Source organism: Stenella coeruleoalba (genome assembly GCF_951394435.1).
Source record: "Stenella coeruleoalba genome assembly, chromosome: X".
In the NCBI taxonomy this organism is placed as follows: domain Eukaryota; kingdom Metazoa; phylum Chordata; class Mammalia; order Artiodactyla; family Delphinidae; genus Stenella; species Stenella coeruleoalba.
This window is the reverse complement of record NC_137152.1, coordinates 59,779,164-59,796,117: the sequence shown is the minus strand read 5'-3', so window position 1 is coordinate 59,796,117 and position 16,954 is coordinate 59,779,164. Positions and strand designations below refer to the sequence as shown.

At 47.2% G+C, this 16,954-nt stretch overlaps 1 protein-coding gene across 1 annotated transcript; it reads right to left on the bottom strand.

Annotated features, from left to right (window-relative positions):
• Nucleotides 1-396: 396 nt before the first annotated feature.
• Nucleotides 397-8,424, bottom strand: FGF16 (fibroblast growth factor 16). Its single transcript, XM_079910815.1, has 3 exons — nt 8,134-8,424; nt 2,029-2,132; nt 397-670 (listed from the first exon to the last, which is right to left on the bottom strand). Exons 1-3 carry the CDS (start codon nt 8,405-8,407, stop codon nt 425-427), a joined length of 624 nt encoding a protein of 207 aa, XP_079766941.1. The 5' UTR covers nt 8,408-8,424; the 3' UTR covers nt 397-424.
• Nucleotides 8,425-16,954: the final 8,530 nt, after the last annotated feature.

The window sequence follows — 16,954 nt, the reverse complement described above, 5'->3', positions numbered from 1 at the left end:
CCCCAAGGATTTTCTTAATGAGACTTCTCCAAAGCTCTGTAGGTAGCATCTATGGCAGATTCCTTGGTCTTTCATTTACCCACTGTCAAGGTATTTGGGTAGATTGTGGGGCAAGACACCTCTGGCCCTTGGCGGGGACCCCATTCTTTCTTGTGCCACCTCAGGGGAAAGAACATGAGTAAAGAAAAAAGTATATACAAGATTCCCTCTAGACCTCCCCCTCCCCCCACATCCCTCCCCAAAATAACCCAACCTTGATATACACTTTGAACAACAAGGGAACAGCTGGGTCGAGTTGAACAGTAAGTGCTTCTCTGTTATCTAAATTGATAGGAAAGAAGATTGAAAAGCTATGAATATAGTGCTTCCAGAGACAACTGTGGCCCCAGAGTATACAGGTCACAGAGGTCACACTAGGGGTCCGTTACCTATAGCGGAAAAGGTCTCTGGACATGGAGGGCAACTTAGAAGGATCTACTGGCCTGGGTAAAAAGTGAGTGAATTTCTGGTGTCGTTTAGTCCTGTATCCCTCCCGGGGTGAGCCGTCTTTATTCAGGGCCACATAATACTGTCTCTCCGAGTCCGAGTGTTTGTACAAGGTGGAGGCATAGGTGTTGTACCAGTTTTCTTCAAACTGTTCCCGGAAAACACATTCACGTGTGAGTTTCTTCTGTGAGGGTAAGAAAATAAAGCAGAGCCCATTATATGACTATTTCTCCCATCCCAGCTTGCTGGTGGAGAAACTAAAATAGTAATAGCACATTGATATTAGAATATTTCAGTCCTATCTCCCGGTATTCCTGAGGCATCTTCTTTCCAAACAGCACAAAACAGCCCTGTCGGTATCACTTTCACCCTCTTTTGTGAGCCACGCAAAAATGTTTCCAGTGATATTTTTTCTGAAGGCAGGAGACTGAAAGAGATGGGCTCACCTGGCACTTTGAGCCTGAGAATTTCTGCTATGGCCTCCCAATGCCCCGCTGGCACCCCTGAGTTTTCTCCCTATTTAGGGCTAATGATGTTCAAATCCACTGAGATTGCAGTCAACTATGTCAACTGACAGGCAAAGGCCTCAGATCTATATAAAGCTCCATGGGAGGTGAGCTGTGATCTCTCCTAATGAAGGGTCTCAGGCCTGTCAGTTGGAAAGCTCAGAAAAGATCTCCTTGAAAAGTTCCTCCAAATCTGGCTACTTCAAGCTGGCAGCTCCTGGGTCTCTTGCCTCTGTCCCTTCTCACACTTGATCCAACCACCATACTACTTGCTGGGGTTTTGCCGATACTGAGTGCTGGGGACAGGCCTATCTCTTAGGTGTCAGGGAAGAATGTGCTCTGATTTCATGGGGTGCAGGCAGCCAGAAAGTATGCTCTGTGACTCAAAAGCCAAAGCCAGGAGTTGGGATCCTCTGAAAGGGTTAAGATCAGCAAAGTCACCATTCCCCAGCTCTGGGCTGGCTTCCAAAATAGTGAACATGCACTGCAGCCAACCCAGTTCTAGCTGGGGACTTTAGGGCTGTCACCAGACCCTGGAACCCTCACTCTTCATTTGTTTGTTTATTTTGTTTGGCTTTTGGGATTCAGCTGAAGCAATCTGGACATCAAGGACTGTGTCGTTAATCTCAGAATCCTCAATCTGAAGGCCAGCTTTACCATTGCCTATTTTTGTGCCAGCCAGTTGGCTACTCCTCTGGGTACCCATCACAAATAAGATGTGCTCCTTGGGAGAGTTAATGCCCCAAACCCTTACCATCTACTGACAAACCAGTACAGCTTCCTATTATTATCAGATGAGCTGGCCCTCTAATGGAGAAGGTGAAAGCAAATGTACTACAGAAAAGCTTCTGTTTTGATGGAGGCTGAATGAGTGAAAGTGTTATGTAGCAAGTTCCTGGGCAGTCAAGAACTGACTAGAAGACACTAATCCTTTAAAGTTGACAAAAGTGCTTTCAAGTGCTAGATGAATGTTTTGCCTTACATTGTCCAAACACTTGTGGTAACAGCTTCCGAGGACAAAAAACCTTAAACTTACCGACCCATAGAGTTCTCCTCGCTCGTTCATTCCTAAATACAGGCCAGAGTCCACTCCCCGGATGCTGATCAGCCCCACAGCCAGGCTGATAAACTCCAGAATTCCTAGAGCAAAAAAGTGAATGCCACTTCCATCACTGATATCAAGCTAAGAGGAAACTGTTCAGGTGACATGAGCTACTAGTCCTTTATGCCCAACTGGAGGCCAGCTCTGTGTGCCTTTGGTGAATTACCTGATGAAACCATCTTTTGCAGCAAGAATGGAACCTCAGAGAAGACACTGAGTCTCTCTGGGCCTCAGCATGTCCATATGTAAAAAGGGGGACATAATCTCTGCCTTTATTCAACACTCTTAGGCATATTATAAGGAAAAGACCATGAGAAGCGTTTGGCTACAGAAGCTCCATAATTACAAGGTACTATTGCTGTTAAATACCACCGTTTCAAGAACTGGGAGGGCAGCTTTCAAAATGAAAGAATGTGGCCAGGTTTCTGTATCTTCCCAAAGTCACTTCCCTCCTCCCCAGAGCACACAGCATTACCTTGCTGTCCTCTAGGCTGAACTTGTTTTGCAGCCTCTTAGCTCCCATGTCCTTAAAGCCACATGAGGCTGTCAACTGCCTGTAACTGACTCTAACAAAGGCCACACGGGCCACTCACAAAGTTTGTTCCTCCAGCCTATGGCAGGAAGCAAAACTTGGCCTGGTGAGAGCTTTCTCCTCAAAAGTACTCTTGGCCAGTGCAGCCTCAGGCTTACCTCTTGAGGATTTTAAATTTATCTATGGCAAAGAGTTGGCAGGTAGTATTAGACTTGATACTGATGTGAGATGTTGCAGCTTTAAGGGAAAAGGGAAGATACTCAGAAATGTCCCTCTAGCTGACAAAGTTAGAGGTGAGGATTTGAAAAACTTTTCATTTACCCAGGAGCAGTACGGGGGGAAAAAAGAAATTGACTACTAAGAGGGAAAAAAGAACCAGAACTGAAATCCTGGTGATACTGAAGACTTCACAGTTTTGTTCTAAGATAGCACATCTATTATTTGGATACAGATGTAATGGTCAACTAGATTTCTCTTTGATTTTCTCTAACCATGTTTTTCAACATACAGACCAAAACGTGATACTATTGACTCACACAGGCATCCAAAGGTATGAAATGAGCTCATATCTGGCTGTCTTTCTCATCCAAAAATGTAATTCTTAAGGGTAATAATATTCTATGTAATCTACACAGGGAGTGGGACCGATTCCTTAAAGATCACTTTAAAAAATTAAGTGGGCAATTGTGAAATCAGGTTCAGAACTCCAGTGGGAAGTCTCCTGAAGAGCCCCAGTGACCTGGGCTGGTGGGTGGGCAATCAGGTATGGAAGCTTTTAGGGCACACTCGGACCTATTTGGAGAATGTAACGCTCTTCTGCTGCCATTGTATAGAACACTCAGAACGTGGCCTTTGTCCTCTAGCATTGACATCCTCCAAGCTTTAGTCTCAGTCTGGTTGTTACTAACTCTTGTAGTACAAAAAAAGAGTTTTGGGAAAGGATATTGACACAAGATGGTAAGAGGGGAAGGGAAAATACCTGGTGCCAAGTAGGGCTTAAGCAGATACTGATTTAGTGGACCAAAACCTTTAGTTACACTGCACAGGTTCTGATTTTGGTTCTGCCCTGTTTAACATTTTAATAAATGACTTATAAAAGGACATAGGGGGACTGTTTACCCTAGTTCCAGAAGACATACAGCTGAGAGGGCGACAATAAAAATCCAAAGAGATTTCAAGAGAATGGAAAAATGGGCTGACTCCAACAAAATAAGCTTTAATTAGAATAAATGTAAAGTCCTGCACTTTGGTCCCCAAACCAGTTACCCAAGATATTTTGTGTTTGGGGTTTTGTTGGGGGAGGGCAAGCCTCAAGTACAGTATGAGTCAATCATACTCCTTATTTCATGGCCTATTATCATAATTGATCTGCGTAAAGGCTTTTTTATTTATCTATCTCTTTCTTTTTATTTCCATAAGCTTCTCCCCCTCTCCTCCCCCCTTCAGGCAACCACGTATATTTTCTTGAAAACATGGACTGTTCTTTTGTGTTTTCATGCATTTTTACTAAATGCAAGTCTGCTCAGCTTTGGAATGGGGAGACGTGGCTTAGCAAAACATGCACAACAATGGAGTACAGAATTTGATTGAACAAGGTAACCTCAGTATGGCTGATTCACGAGATTATTAAAAAGCTAATGTGAAGCTAGTCATGTAAAAATTAAAAATTGCTAAAAGCTAATGTAAAAAAATAGAAAAAAAGAAAAAACACTAATGTGATCTAAGGCTGTATTGATCAAGATCTAGTAACTGGCATAAAGGAGGGGATTGCCCCATTCTGCTCTGCCTCAGATCACAAGAGTGCTGTTTTTAGTTCTACTGTGTTTCAAGAGGGCTATGGAAACACAGGAGGGTGTTCAAAGGAGAGTGGCCAGTATGGCCAGGAAACGAGAAGCCAGGTCATGATTCAGTTCTGGGTGCTAAACTTTGAGGGATACCAACCCGCTGATGACTTCTGTTCTTTGCTTAGGCAGCTTACTTCTGAGCTTCTGAGTCTTAGTTCCCTCATTCTCTATCTCATGTCTCTGACCACCCTGAGCTCATTTAGTAGCAGAGGGTAGCTTGTGATCTCACCATCCAAAACCTGGTATGAGAACAAATCATGAAACCCAAGAGGTGTGGCCATTTGAGTCACCACCGTTTTTCTCCAGCTCTCTGTTAACCCTGATGCCAAAGGACAGATCATAGAGGAAGTCACTTGGGTTGTGTCCAGTAACAGGGGTCTCCAACAGCTGGAATCATCCCTGCCCAGCTGTCTTTGGGCATCATTTCCCTTTGCCAACTTTCCTATTAGCTGGATTCAAACTGTGGGAACCCAGTGGCACATGATGATGGAACAGATATTCCTAAACCTTCTCCTGAATTCCAGCCAGCATGAAGGGAGAGAGAAAACAAGCCATTTTTACATTTTCCCAACTACAGCTGGAGAGGGGTGTTAACGGCAAAACGTTGAAGCAAAGTATTAAGTAGACAAAGTTTGTCCTCAGTACTTTCACCCCCTTCAAAGCCCAGGACCTCCCTCTCCCCTGCCTCATTTGACCTGTCCACCTCAGGTTCTGGCCTGTGTTCGACAGTTTCCAGACTCTTCTCTTCTTACACCTTTTGCCCCATGGCTTCAGTGAAAACAGATCTGTTCTGGGTCCCACTGCTTCAGAACCCAGCTAGATGACTGGCCTAGTATGTCATTTAATCTGGCTCCATAACTCACCCGAATGCCCTCAGCCATCCTTTCAGCCTTTCAGGGCCAAGACAGTGCTGTTTTGGCACCTTGCCAAATAAGAACCCTATCGCTCACAAACCAAAGCAGCTGCGCGAGCCTGTTCCATCCCACCTGGCGGGAGGCCTCTCCTCCAGTCTGGCTCCCGAGCTCCGCTCTGCCAGCCCACAGGTGCCCCTCAGGAATGTAAGGATCCCTGTGAACCTTATGTAAATGCCACCAGCCAGCCAGGCGGAGATTGAAATACTCCTGGCTACTGATTGCAGAATGGGGGGTGTGGGGGAGGGGAGGGGAGGGGGAGCATAGGCTGTGCCAACAGGTTATTATTTGGAGTCGAGGCTGCTCTTGGGCTCAGCCTGACTCATTCTGAACACATGGATTCCAGGGTAATCCTTGGGGGCCCTGCTCTCCAATTACAACAAATAGCTATTTACTTTACATGGCCTTTGGAGACTACCTCCTCCCCCCAAGCAGAAATCTATAATATTTTATATCTTAAGTCTGGCCTACTTTACCCTGCTGGAATGTTGACTGCTAAAGCACTTATGGAATGTTAAAGTTTCGATTTATTGAATACCCTGGCTGATTAACTCAAATGTGGAGGGAGGAGAGAGTTAGCAAACTCAAAACGCCACCTCTTTCTCTGCCAAAAGCTAAACTGAGAAAGAGTAAATGTGTGCTTGCAAGTTGGCAGGGGACGTTACAAAGACACAGCTTTGACCAGTTATCATTTCCTTTACAGGAAATACACGGAACTGCCAGGAAGCCAGGGAAGGAGGAAAGGGAAAAGGTGATGCAGAGGTGGTCTCAGTCAGTATGTGTGTGTGTGCGCATGCACTTAAGGCAAAACCCAAAATGAAACAGTTAAGCAGCAGTGAAAACACCCCTTCCTCCCGCCAGTTTTATTTCCTTTGGTTTCTCCTTAAACTTAACACCCTTAGCAGACCTGGGAGATGAAAAGAAATCAAGATGTGTCCTTAGGGAGGTAATTAAAGACCACTTATCCCAAGAGCCTATTACTACTTTATGTTGACCTTGTAGGTTACTGGGCTTAGTTTAGGCACAGAATCAGACGAACACTTGTAGCTGCTGGGAGTCAAGCTCACAGTTTCTCCACCTCTGCTACTCCCACCTCACATTTCTCCATCATTTCAGAATTTTTATTCTACATCTCAGGAATGAGCTACCCCAATATCTTTAGGCCATTTCTGGGAGTTTTGGGAGGTTCTGAGGCCAGGGTGGGAGTCCCATTCCTTCCGAAGAGGAACAAAAGGGGACTGCAAAGTCACTAGTGATGGAAGGGAAAGGAGCTAAGTTAACCCTCCCTCTCCCCTCACCCCACCCCACCTTGTCACCCTTTTGAGGACCTGCTGCAAGTTTATACAGACACCTGCACCCCTCCATTACCCCCACCCCACACACAACCTACTGTACTCCAGCTCTCCAAGTGCATTTTTCCAAGATGACATAGACCTCATTAGGGTTCCTGCTTGCTCCCAGCAAGGAAGACCAGCCCTGGCCCCAAGTTGTTTGCTAGACTTAGCCTTGCCCAGGAACAGGCCTCTGCCCCTCTCCCCATCCACCCCAGGCTTTTTATGGTGCACTGGGGTGCAGCTCTAGCAAGGCACGGGGAATAGGAGGGTAGGGAGGTTTGGGGGAAGTGAGGGAGGATGGGAAAAAGAAGGGAAGAGTATCACGCCTGATGGTAGGCAAAGCCTCTCACTGGCTTAGATGGTGTCTTTGGCCCATAGGGTCCTTGGGAGGAAGCAGAGGGCATTGGGAGATGCGGGGACCCAAAGAAGGGTAGCTGTCACAGCATCAAAATAACAGTTTAGTAGAGGATAGGAAATTGAAACTGAAAATGGCCAAATTATTGAGGAGTGAACACATTCGCTTAGAAACCCAATGATCTCTGTCCCAGGTCAAGGTTTATACTAATTGTGTTCTGTATGTGAGACAGGCAGCTGTGCCCTTTGAACAATCTGCAGAGTGGCAGGCAGAGAAAATCCTGGATGGAGGCTGGGTGTCTTCTGCCCTGGGCCCAGAATACACCTGTTTTGGGGCCTGGGAGTGGGCCTAGAACGGTTTCCTCACTGAGGCAAGGAGTCCAGAGGTAGCTCCGGCAAAAGCTTCCCCAGGGCTTGTGCCCTTACACAGTAGCCACCGGGAGGCTTTCCTAGTTTCTCTAATACCCAGATCCCGCCGTGCTGTCTGGGTTGTACCTCAACACGGGCAGAGCAACACAGAGGTAGGCAGGTGCCACGGCTGCCGCGTCCCCGCGGGTCAAAATCGACTCGGGCGCGGACCGTCCACACGCCGTATCCACGGCCCACGAAGGCTCCAGCTTCAGGTAATCTGCCGCGACAACCCAGCTGCCCTGGAGGCTCAGCCTCACGCTGTAGCCACGGTCCCCGACCTCCTCGGCGGATGCTCCTACCCCTCTCCCAGCTCCACCTGCAGCGTCCAGGTCCCAGAACAATCCTCTAGCTCCCGGGGGAGGGAGGGTGGAGTGGGGAAAGGAGAAGCCGCACCTCAAGGCGCCCCCGCCTCCTCCCGAGAGTGTCTGAGGGTGTCAGGCGCCCCGACGCCGCTGCGCGGCTCAAGTCCGCACCGTCGCGTCCCGCCTGCCCCGCGTCCCCGTCGGCCTCCCGCCTCGAAGGGCTCAGACGGCGCCGAGCCGAGGGGCGGGGGGGGGGGGGGGCGGTCCGCGGGCCCCAAGCCGGAGCCTCGAGCCGTCGGCTCCCCAGTGCGCCGTCTGCTCGCCTCCCGTCCCTCCCGGCCGCGTCCTCACCGAAGCGGCTGTGGTCGTGGCGGGTGCCGTGCACCGTGCCGTTGGGGAAGATCTCCAGGTGGAAGCCGGTGCGGCAGTAGAGCTGGCGGCGTCGCAGGATCCCCTTCAAGTGGGCGAAGTCGGTGGGCGAGCCGCGCTGCAGCTTCCCTTCGATCTGGCCCAGGCGCTCGTTCAGGAAACCTGGGGAATCAGCTAAAGGCACGTTCCCCAGAGACGAGGAGAAGCCGTGCAGATCCCAGTCCAAGGAAGAGAAGACCCCCCCCACCTCAGCCATGGCGGGGTGCGCGGGGCCGAGTCCGGGCCGTGGGGCGCGAACTGCCTCTCCCCGCCGCGGGCGCGGGCGACTCGGCGGCGCTCGCTTGCTAGCTCGCTCCGCGCTCTGCCGAGCTGCAGTCGACGTCTGTTCTTGTCCAAGGAACTTCTCAGCGGCGGGGAGCGTGGGGCAGCGCGCTCCTGACCTTGCGCTCAGTCAAAGTGCCGCTTCCCCTCCGCATCCATCTCCCCAGGCCTCTCATAGCTGGCTTCGTCGAGCTATCAGATGCAAACGGCACTTTATATACATACCCACTCCCCTTACATTGACATATTGGATATTTAAATACAAGCCACACCTCAATGGCATCCCCTCGGAGATTGGTGTGTGGGTTCTTTTTTTTTTTTTTTCTCCTCGTATCCTTTTGGCTCTTTTTAGGAGAGGGGGGTGGAGTGGGAGAGAGCGAGCGAGCTTCACTCCCTCTTTTATTATGAAAAAATGGCAGGAAAAAGCTACACATTGCAGTGAGGCATAACTGCTTTTGGCAGGTTTTTCTGAAACTGCTGATGAAATAACGGAGCCCAGTGCGTGGAGGCTGTTGGCGTCCACTGCCACTCAGGCCTGTTGCGCTGGGGCAGCACCCACCTCCCACGCGGCCTGCGGCTGCTCGCCTTTAGAAAGTGGCGTGAGACCCGGGCTGGGGGGTTCACGCGTTCGTGAGCCTCTCTTGTTCCCCGGCCGGTCGGAGGCTGCAGAAGGGGCGCCTGGCCTGGGTCAGTGGCTCCCTGGTTTCTTTGTTCTGTTGCCCCCTAGTCCCACTCCCCACCTGTAGGTCGGCAGGGGGCTGAGGAAGTGAAGAATTCGGAAACGCATGCAGTTGCAAAGCGTGGGATTGGGGGTGTTGGTGGTTCCTGTAGGCACCCAGGCTGGGGGCCTTAAGGGGCCTTAAGGGGCCTGGGAGGAGCGGGAAGCCCCACGGAGGAAAGAAGGCATTTTTTTAAAAAGGGACGTTACAGCTTAGGAAAAGGAGGGGGGGAGTAAGAAATAGAAAGCGATCTTTTTGAAAAATGATCTCCTCTGGCTTTCTGGGCGCGCTTTTACTAGGCTCTCGAGAGCAAGCTTGATGAGACCATTGGAAGTCTGGTGGGGGGTTTTCCCCACCTCTTTTCTTGTTGGAAACAGGTGTTTCCTCGCTCTGTCCTGTGCCCTCCTCGGAGATAGTCTATCAGGAAGAGCGGCAGTTGGGGCGGGAACTGGAGGCAGCCAGGGCAACGGGCAGCGTTGAGAAGACCTGGGGAGCAGGTGCCCGGCCTGCCCCGCGCCCCGCGCCCTTAGCCGGCACCAGAACCCTGGGGCCTCTCTCGGGGCCTCGCGCTCAGCGTCCTGCTCGCCTGCCTATTAAACTACGTTGTCTGCAGTTTGCACCCCCATGGGGGCTCTGGCTACCTTCCCTGGCTCCGGCTCCATCAGGAGAAACTGAAAGAGCGAGCACCCCATCCCCGCCACTCCTTTGCAGCGCCTCCTGCTGGAGAACCCGTGTCTCGCGGCGAGTTGGAATTCAGTCTCCAAGAGAGGAGAAAACTGACTCAGCTCAATTCAGTTAGTACAATTTGAGGTCCTGCTCCTCAGCTCACACGGGCACCCTGTGCTCAGTCTCCAGAACTGTAGCAATTCTTGGTTTGGAACATCGTGGCTTGGTTCTGGTGTGCCTCCCTAGCTCAGACAGAACCTCCAGAGCCAAGCACAAGGTCTGGCACGTGGTAGGTGCTCAGAAATCATCTTCTGGTGTGCACCCAGTAGTGGGGAACACAGATGCAAGTAATCTTCCGACTCTACAGGACAGAAATGCAAAAGATGGCGTCTGTATTGGAGTATTTACGGATGAAATGGCAGGCTATTAACGATTTGCTTTAAAATAATCTAGAGTGAGAAAGCAGGAGGAATGGAGGTTTAGATGAGATAATAACATTGTTCATGTTACTAATTATTGAAGCTGGGTGATGGGTACATGGGTGTTCATTATATATGTCCTCTAATCTCTCTATAAACACACAAACGTGAAATTTCCATAATAAAAGCTTTAAAAAATGGGACTGACATGAAACAACAAAGAAATCCTTCTTTCCTTCTTCATTCTTCCCTTCAAAGAGTTTGTGTATTTAGTGAGGAGGTGGGGAAGGTGGAGCAGAGGTTAAGCTAAGTGTATAAATGACTAGAATGCAGGCAGTTTAAGGTGCATAGTACTGTGTGGATTCAGAAAGCACAGAGAAGGTTGATCTGGGGGTTTAGAGCCGGGTTCTGGACCAAAGTGGCCTTTGTGATGGATGGGCCTTGAAGGGAAGATGGGGAAGATCTTGCAAATTCAGATGGGCCACTTCCAGGAAGGGGAAAATAGTAATGAAGCAAGTGGAAAAATTTTAATTGGTAAAGACTAATTCCTGGGGGTTTTGGTGAATGTCAAATGAAATAATGTTGGTGAAACTGCTTTGAGAAGTATGTGATGTGAAGGAGTTAGATGTCTCTATGATTATATAAATTACACATTGATAATGGTCAAAGCCCATTTCTTCAACAGTCACTTCAGGGAATTTCTACATTCTTTGTCCCCCAATATTCCCAAAGTCACCAATTGCAGTTGCATATCTGGAGTCCTACTTGTCCAAATGTTAGAGATATAAGCATCCCATTGCCCTTCTTGGGTTCTTTTTATTTTCATTTTTTTAAACATCTTTGTTGGAGTACAATTGGTTTACAATGGTGTGTCAGTTTCTGCTTTATAACAAAGTGAATCAGCTATACATATACATATATCCCCATATCTCCTCCCTCTTGCATCTCCCTCTTTTGAGATTAAGCTGACTGATAATTCTGTTTAAGTAATGTTTCCATGAAGTATCCCAATTGACAGAGCACTTTCATGAAAGTTATTTAATTTTCACAACCTTGTGGAGTAGGCGGTACCATTATCCCTATTTTAGAGGTGAAGTTAAGTGACTAGCACAGAATCATATAGCTAATAAGGAGCAGAGTTGTCATTTAATCTCAGCTCCACTGGGGGCAATTTACTCTCAATTTATGGGCCTTGGGATTATGCAAAGATTGGCATGTGAAGGACAGTGAGATTTCAGAATATTTTTGTTTATCGAATATCCTCAGCAGGACACAACCCCAGGGCAGCATTGTGCTGGATGCATGGGATGAGAGGAAAATGTACATAAAAAAAGAAGCGACCCTCTCTGGATTCGGGATGTCACTTGTAAAGTGAAGATAACTGTACCCCTTCACAGTGGTATTACGAAGATGAAATAAAATAACTGTCCCCGATGCAGGGGACACGGGTTCGGGCCCTGGTCCAGGAAGATCCCACATGCTGTGGAACGGCTGGGCCTGTGAGCCATGGCCGCTGAGCCTGCGCGTCCGGAGCCTGTGCTCCGCAATGGGAGAGGCCACAACAGTGAGAGGCCCGTGTACCGCAAAAAAAAAGAGAAAAAAACTGATGGAAAGTGCCCAGCATTCTGTCCAGCACACGGAAGATAACTCAACAAATCTGAGGTTCCGTCCTCCTTTCCCAATATCTCACAGGGCTAATGTGAAAAATTAAGCAACCTATGTGGAAAGGACATTGAAAAATAAAACTCCATTAAAAAAATGGGAGTTCTGACTCAGGCTGTAAGTGACCAGAGGCTGAGGGCAGCCTGCTTTTGATCTGTTCCTTGAGGAAGGAGATGGTGAAGCTAATACTGCTGATGCTCACCTCTCCCTCCCCCTGCCGCAACAGTACACCTCGGAGAGGGGAAAAGATGTCTGGAATTGTTGCTCTGCCCGGTTCTTCAGCTTATAAATGTTTTTTCCTTCCTAATACATTTTCCCTGATAACGGACAGCAGGAGCTGTATTGCTTGGCAAATCCAGCAGGAAGTGCAGTTAACTCCATCACTTGCTCCAGTTTATTTAGTACTTACTTTGGGTTAAGCATTGCCCTGGGCGCTTTACGTGCATTATCTCCCTAAGCCTTATAAAAACTCTAAGGAAGAGTTTTGTTTTGTTTTTTGTTTTTTGGCCACACCATGCGGCTTGTGGGACCTTAGTTCCCCAAGGGATTGAACCCGGGCCCTCGGCAGTGAAAGCGTGGAGTCCTAACCATTGGACCACCAGGGAATTCTCTAAGGCAGTGGTCCCCAATCTTTTGGGCACCAGGGACCAGTTTCGTGGAAGACAATTTTTCCACAGACCGGGCGGGGGTGGGGAGAGATGGTTTCGGGATGATTCAAGTGCATTACATTTATTGTGCACTTTATTTTTATTATTATTATTACACTGTAATATATACTGAAATAATTATACAACTCACCATAATGCAGAATCAGTGGGAGCCCTGAGCTTGTTTTCCTGCAACTAGATGGTCCCATCTGGGGGTGATGGGAGACAGTGACACCTGAGGTGTGTTGCTTATGTCCAGTCTGTTCTGTGATCTTGTTTTGGTTGCTGTCACTGCAGAAAACCCTGCTTCACAAAGATAGGATGCTGGAAATGGAAGCAGGCTTTTCACTGCTTTTGCGGCAATCTCGGGATATTCCGCCTTGACTTTAATCCAGAATGTATGGAGAATTGAAGTTGCCTCAAACATACTTTTAAGGCCACCGTCATTTGCGATCTCAAGCAGTTGATCCTCTTCTAGCATGGACAAAGTTGATTCACCCGGCTTATTCACAAATGGGTTGCGGACCCATTCCTTCCCAGTTTGGGGGTCTTTTGTTGTTGGGAAGTAATGCTCAAACTCTTTTGAAAGCTGAGATAGGTGATCATGCACCAGCTGGGAGAAAGAAGGCCCTGGCTCAGTCTCTTTCAAAATCTCTGCTCATGTTTGAAACATGTCAGAAATCCCAGTGTTCACTTGTTGCCCCCATAATTCCAGTTTGGCTTGGAATGCAGCCACTTTATCTGCCCACTTGAACACAGTTGTCATTCTCCCCTGAAGTGACAGATTGAGTTCGTTGAGCAGATTGAATATGTCACACGAGTAAGCAAATTTTGCGACCCATTCTGTGTCACTGAAATGTGCTGCCAGTGGTGACTGTTTTTTTTTAAAAGAAATCTCTGGAGCGGCTCTCATAACTCAAAAGCTCTGGTCAGGGAGCTACTCTTAGAAAGCCGTCTCACTTCTGTGTATAAGAGAAGATGTGTGTGCTCTGCAACCATCTCCTCACAGAGCTGCGCAAACAGAGGTGAGTTAAGAGCATGTACTTTAATGTGGTTAATAATTTTAATCACATCCTGCAAAACGTTAAGTTCAGGTGACATTTTTCATCTAGCCAGCATTTCTCTATGGATGACACAGTGCGTAGACTCACATTCAGAAGAGACCTCTTTGACCCGAGTAGTGAAACCAGAAAGCCGTCCAGTCGTGGCAGCTGCTCCGTCCGTGCGTATACTGACACAAAATGACAAATTCAGTTTTCCTGTTATGTAATCATTCAAAGACTTGAATAGTTCTCCAGCTGTGGTGTTGGTTGGCAACAAAAGTGCACATAACATATCCGCATGCACATCCTCCTGAAAAATATATCACACAAGCAAGCATTGTTGCCTTGTTGTCAACATCAGTAGACTAGTCAACCTGGATTGCGTACCACGGTGAGTCATTAATCCTCTCTAACAATTGTGCCTCAGTATCCTCTGCTATTTCATCAATTCGTCTAGTTATGGTGCTAGCCGAAAGAGGAACACGTGCCACCTTTTGAACTGTAGCCTCTTCTAAAAGTTCACGACAAAAGTCCTTAGCAGCAGGCAGGATCAACTCTTCACCAATAGTAAAGGACTTCCTAGCTTTAGCAATGTGGTTAGCCACTAAGAATGATGCTCTCAGAGCAGACGCATTTGATGAAGTGGTGGCCTTCAATAATTGCTTCTGTTCTTCGTGTTTTTTCTTTGGAAAAACTCCAAAGGCTTGTCTTTTAATGCAGGGTTCTTGGTCTCACATTATACAAAGTGGTCTTGGAGAATGTGAATCACCTGTTGCAACGGACCCGTAATTTAAGTAGGACTCTTCGTATTTTCTTTTAAATGCAGCTTTCCTTTTGTTGGCAGTCTTAGAGTCTTCTGCTGTCTCATCATTTGGTCTTTCCCCCTTTTCAAAGAATCTCTTCAGCGACGTCTATTTTTTACTCATTTTGGCTAGGGTTAGCTTGTGGGCTTACCAAGACTGTGACTGAGACAAGCACGCAGTGCGGGAAAGAGGCGCGGACGGAAGTGGTAAATAAAATAATGGGCGGGCCACGCGCGGACTAAATTTCTTTTTTTAAACAGCTTTATTGGAGTATAATTGCTTTACAATGCTGTGTTAGTTTCTGCTCTATAACAAAGTAAATCAGCTATACATATACATATATCCCCGTATCTCCTCCCTCTTGCGTCTCCCTCCCACCCTCCCTATCGCACCCCTCTAGGTGGTCACAAAGCACAGAGCTGATATCCCGGTGCTATGCAGCTGCTTCCCACTAGCTATCTATTTTACATTTGGTAGTGTATATATGCCCACGCTACTCTCTCACTTCGTCCCAGCTTACCCTTCCCCCTCCCCGGGTCCTCAAGTCCATTCTCTACATCTGTGTCTTTATTCCTCCTGCCCCTAGGTTTATTAGAACAATGGTTTTTTTTTAGATTCCATATATATGTGTTAGCATAGGGTATTTATTTTACTCTTTCTGACTTCACTCTGTATGACAGACTTTAGGTCCATCCACCTCACTACAAATAACTCAATTTCGTTTCTTTTTCTGGCTGAGTAATATTCCATTGTATATATGTGCCACATCTTCTTTATCCATTCATCTGTCGATGGACGCTTAGGTGGCTCCCATGTCCTGGCTATTGTAAATAGAGCTGCAATGAACATTGTGGTACATGACTCTTTTTGAATTATGGTTTTCTCAGGGTATATGCCCAATAGTGGGATTGCTGGGTCATATGGTCGTTCTATTTTTAGTTTTTTAAGGAACCTCCATATTGTTCTCCATAGTGACTGTATCAATTTACATTCCCACCAACAGTGCAAGAGGGTTCCTTTTCTCCACACGCTCTCCAGCATTTATTGTTTCTAGATTTCTTTTCAACATCTTTATTGGGGTATAATTGCTTTAAAATGGTGTGTTATTTTCTTCTTTATAACAAAGTGAATCAGTCATACATAAACATATGTTCCCATATGTCTTCCCTCTTGCGGCTCCCTCCCTCCAACCCTCCCTATCCCACCCCTCCAGGCTGTCACAAAGCACCGAGCCAATATCCCTGTGCCATGCGGCTGCTTCCCACTAGCTATCTACCTTACTATGTTTGTTAGTGTGTATATGTCCATGACTCTCTCTCGCCCTGTCACAGCTCACCCTTCCCCCTCCCCATAACCTCAAGTCCGTTCTCTAGGAGGTCTGCGTCTTTATTCCTGCCTTACCCCTAGGTTCTTCATGACATTTTTTTTTCTTAAATTCCATATATATGTGTTAGCATACGGTATTTGTCTTTTTCTTTCTGACTTACTTCACTCTGTATGACAGACTCTAGGTCTATCCACCTCATTACAAATAGCTTAATTTCGTTTCTTTTTATGGCTGAGTAATATTCCATTGTATATATGTGCCACATCTTCTTTATCCATTCATCCGATGATGGGCACTTAGGTTGTTTCCATCTCCGGGCTATTATAAATAGAGCTGCAATGAACATTTTGGTACATGACTCTTTTTGAATTTTGGTTTTCTCAGGGTATATGCCCAGTAGTGGGATTGCTGGGTCATATGGTAGTTCTATTTGTAGTTTTTTAAGGAACCTCCATACTGTTCTCCATAGTGGCTGAACCAATTCACATTCCCACCAGCAGTGCAAGAGTGTTCCCTTTTCTCCACACCCTCTCCAGCATTTATTGTTTCTAGATTTTTTGATGATGGCCATTCTGACCGGTGTGAGGTGATACCTCATTGAATTTTGATTTGCATTTCTCTAATGATTAGTGATGTTGAGCATCCTTTCATGTGTTTGTTGGCAATCTGTATATCTTCTTTGGAGAAATGTCTGTTTAGGTCTTCTGCCCATTTTTGGATTGGGTTGTTCGTTTTTTGATATTGAGCTGCATGTGCTGCTTGCAAATTTTGGAGATTAGTCCTTTGTCAGTTGCTTCGTTTGCAAATATTTTCTCCCATTCTGAGGGTTGTCTTTTTTTTTTTTTTTTGTGGTACACAGGCCTCTCACTGTTGTGGCCTCTCCCACTGTGGAGCACAGGCTGCGGACGCGCAGACTCAGCGGCCATGGCTCACGGGCCCAGCTGCTCCGTGGCATGTGGGATCTTCCCGGACCGGGGCACGAACCTGTGTCCCCTGCATTGGCAGGTGGACTCTCAACCACTGCGCCACCAGGGAAGCCCTGAGGGTTGTCTTTTCATCTTGTTTATGGTTTCCTTTGTTGTGCAAAAGCTTTTAAGTTTCATTAGGTCCCATTTGTTTATTTTTGTTTTTATTTCCATTTCTCTAGGAGGTGGTTCAAAAAGGATCTTGCTGTGATTTATGTCAAAGAGTGTTCT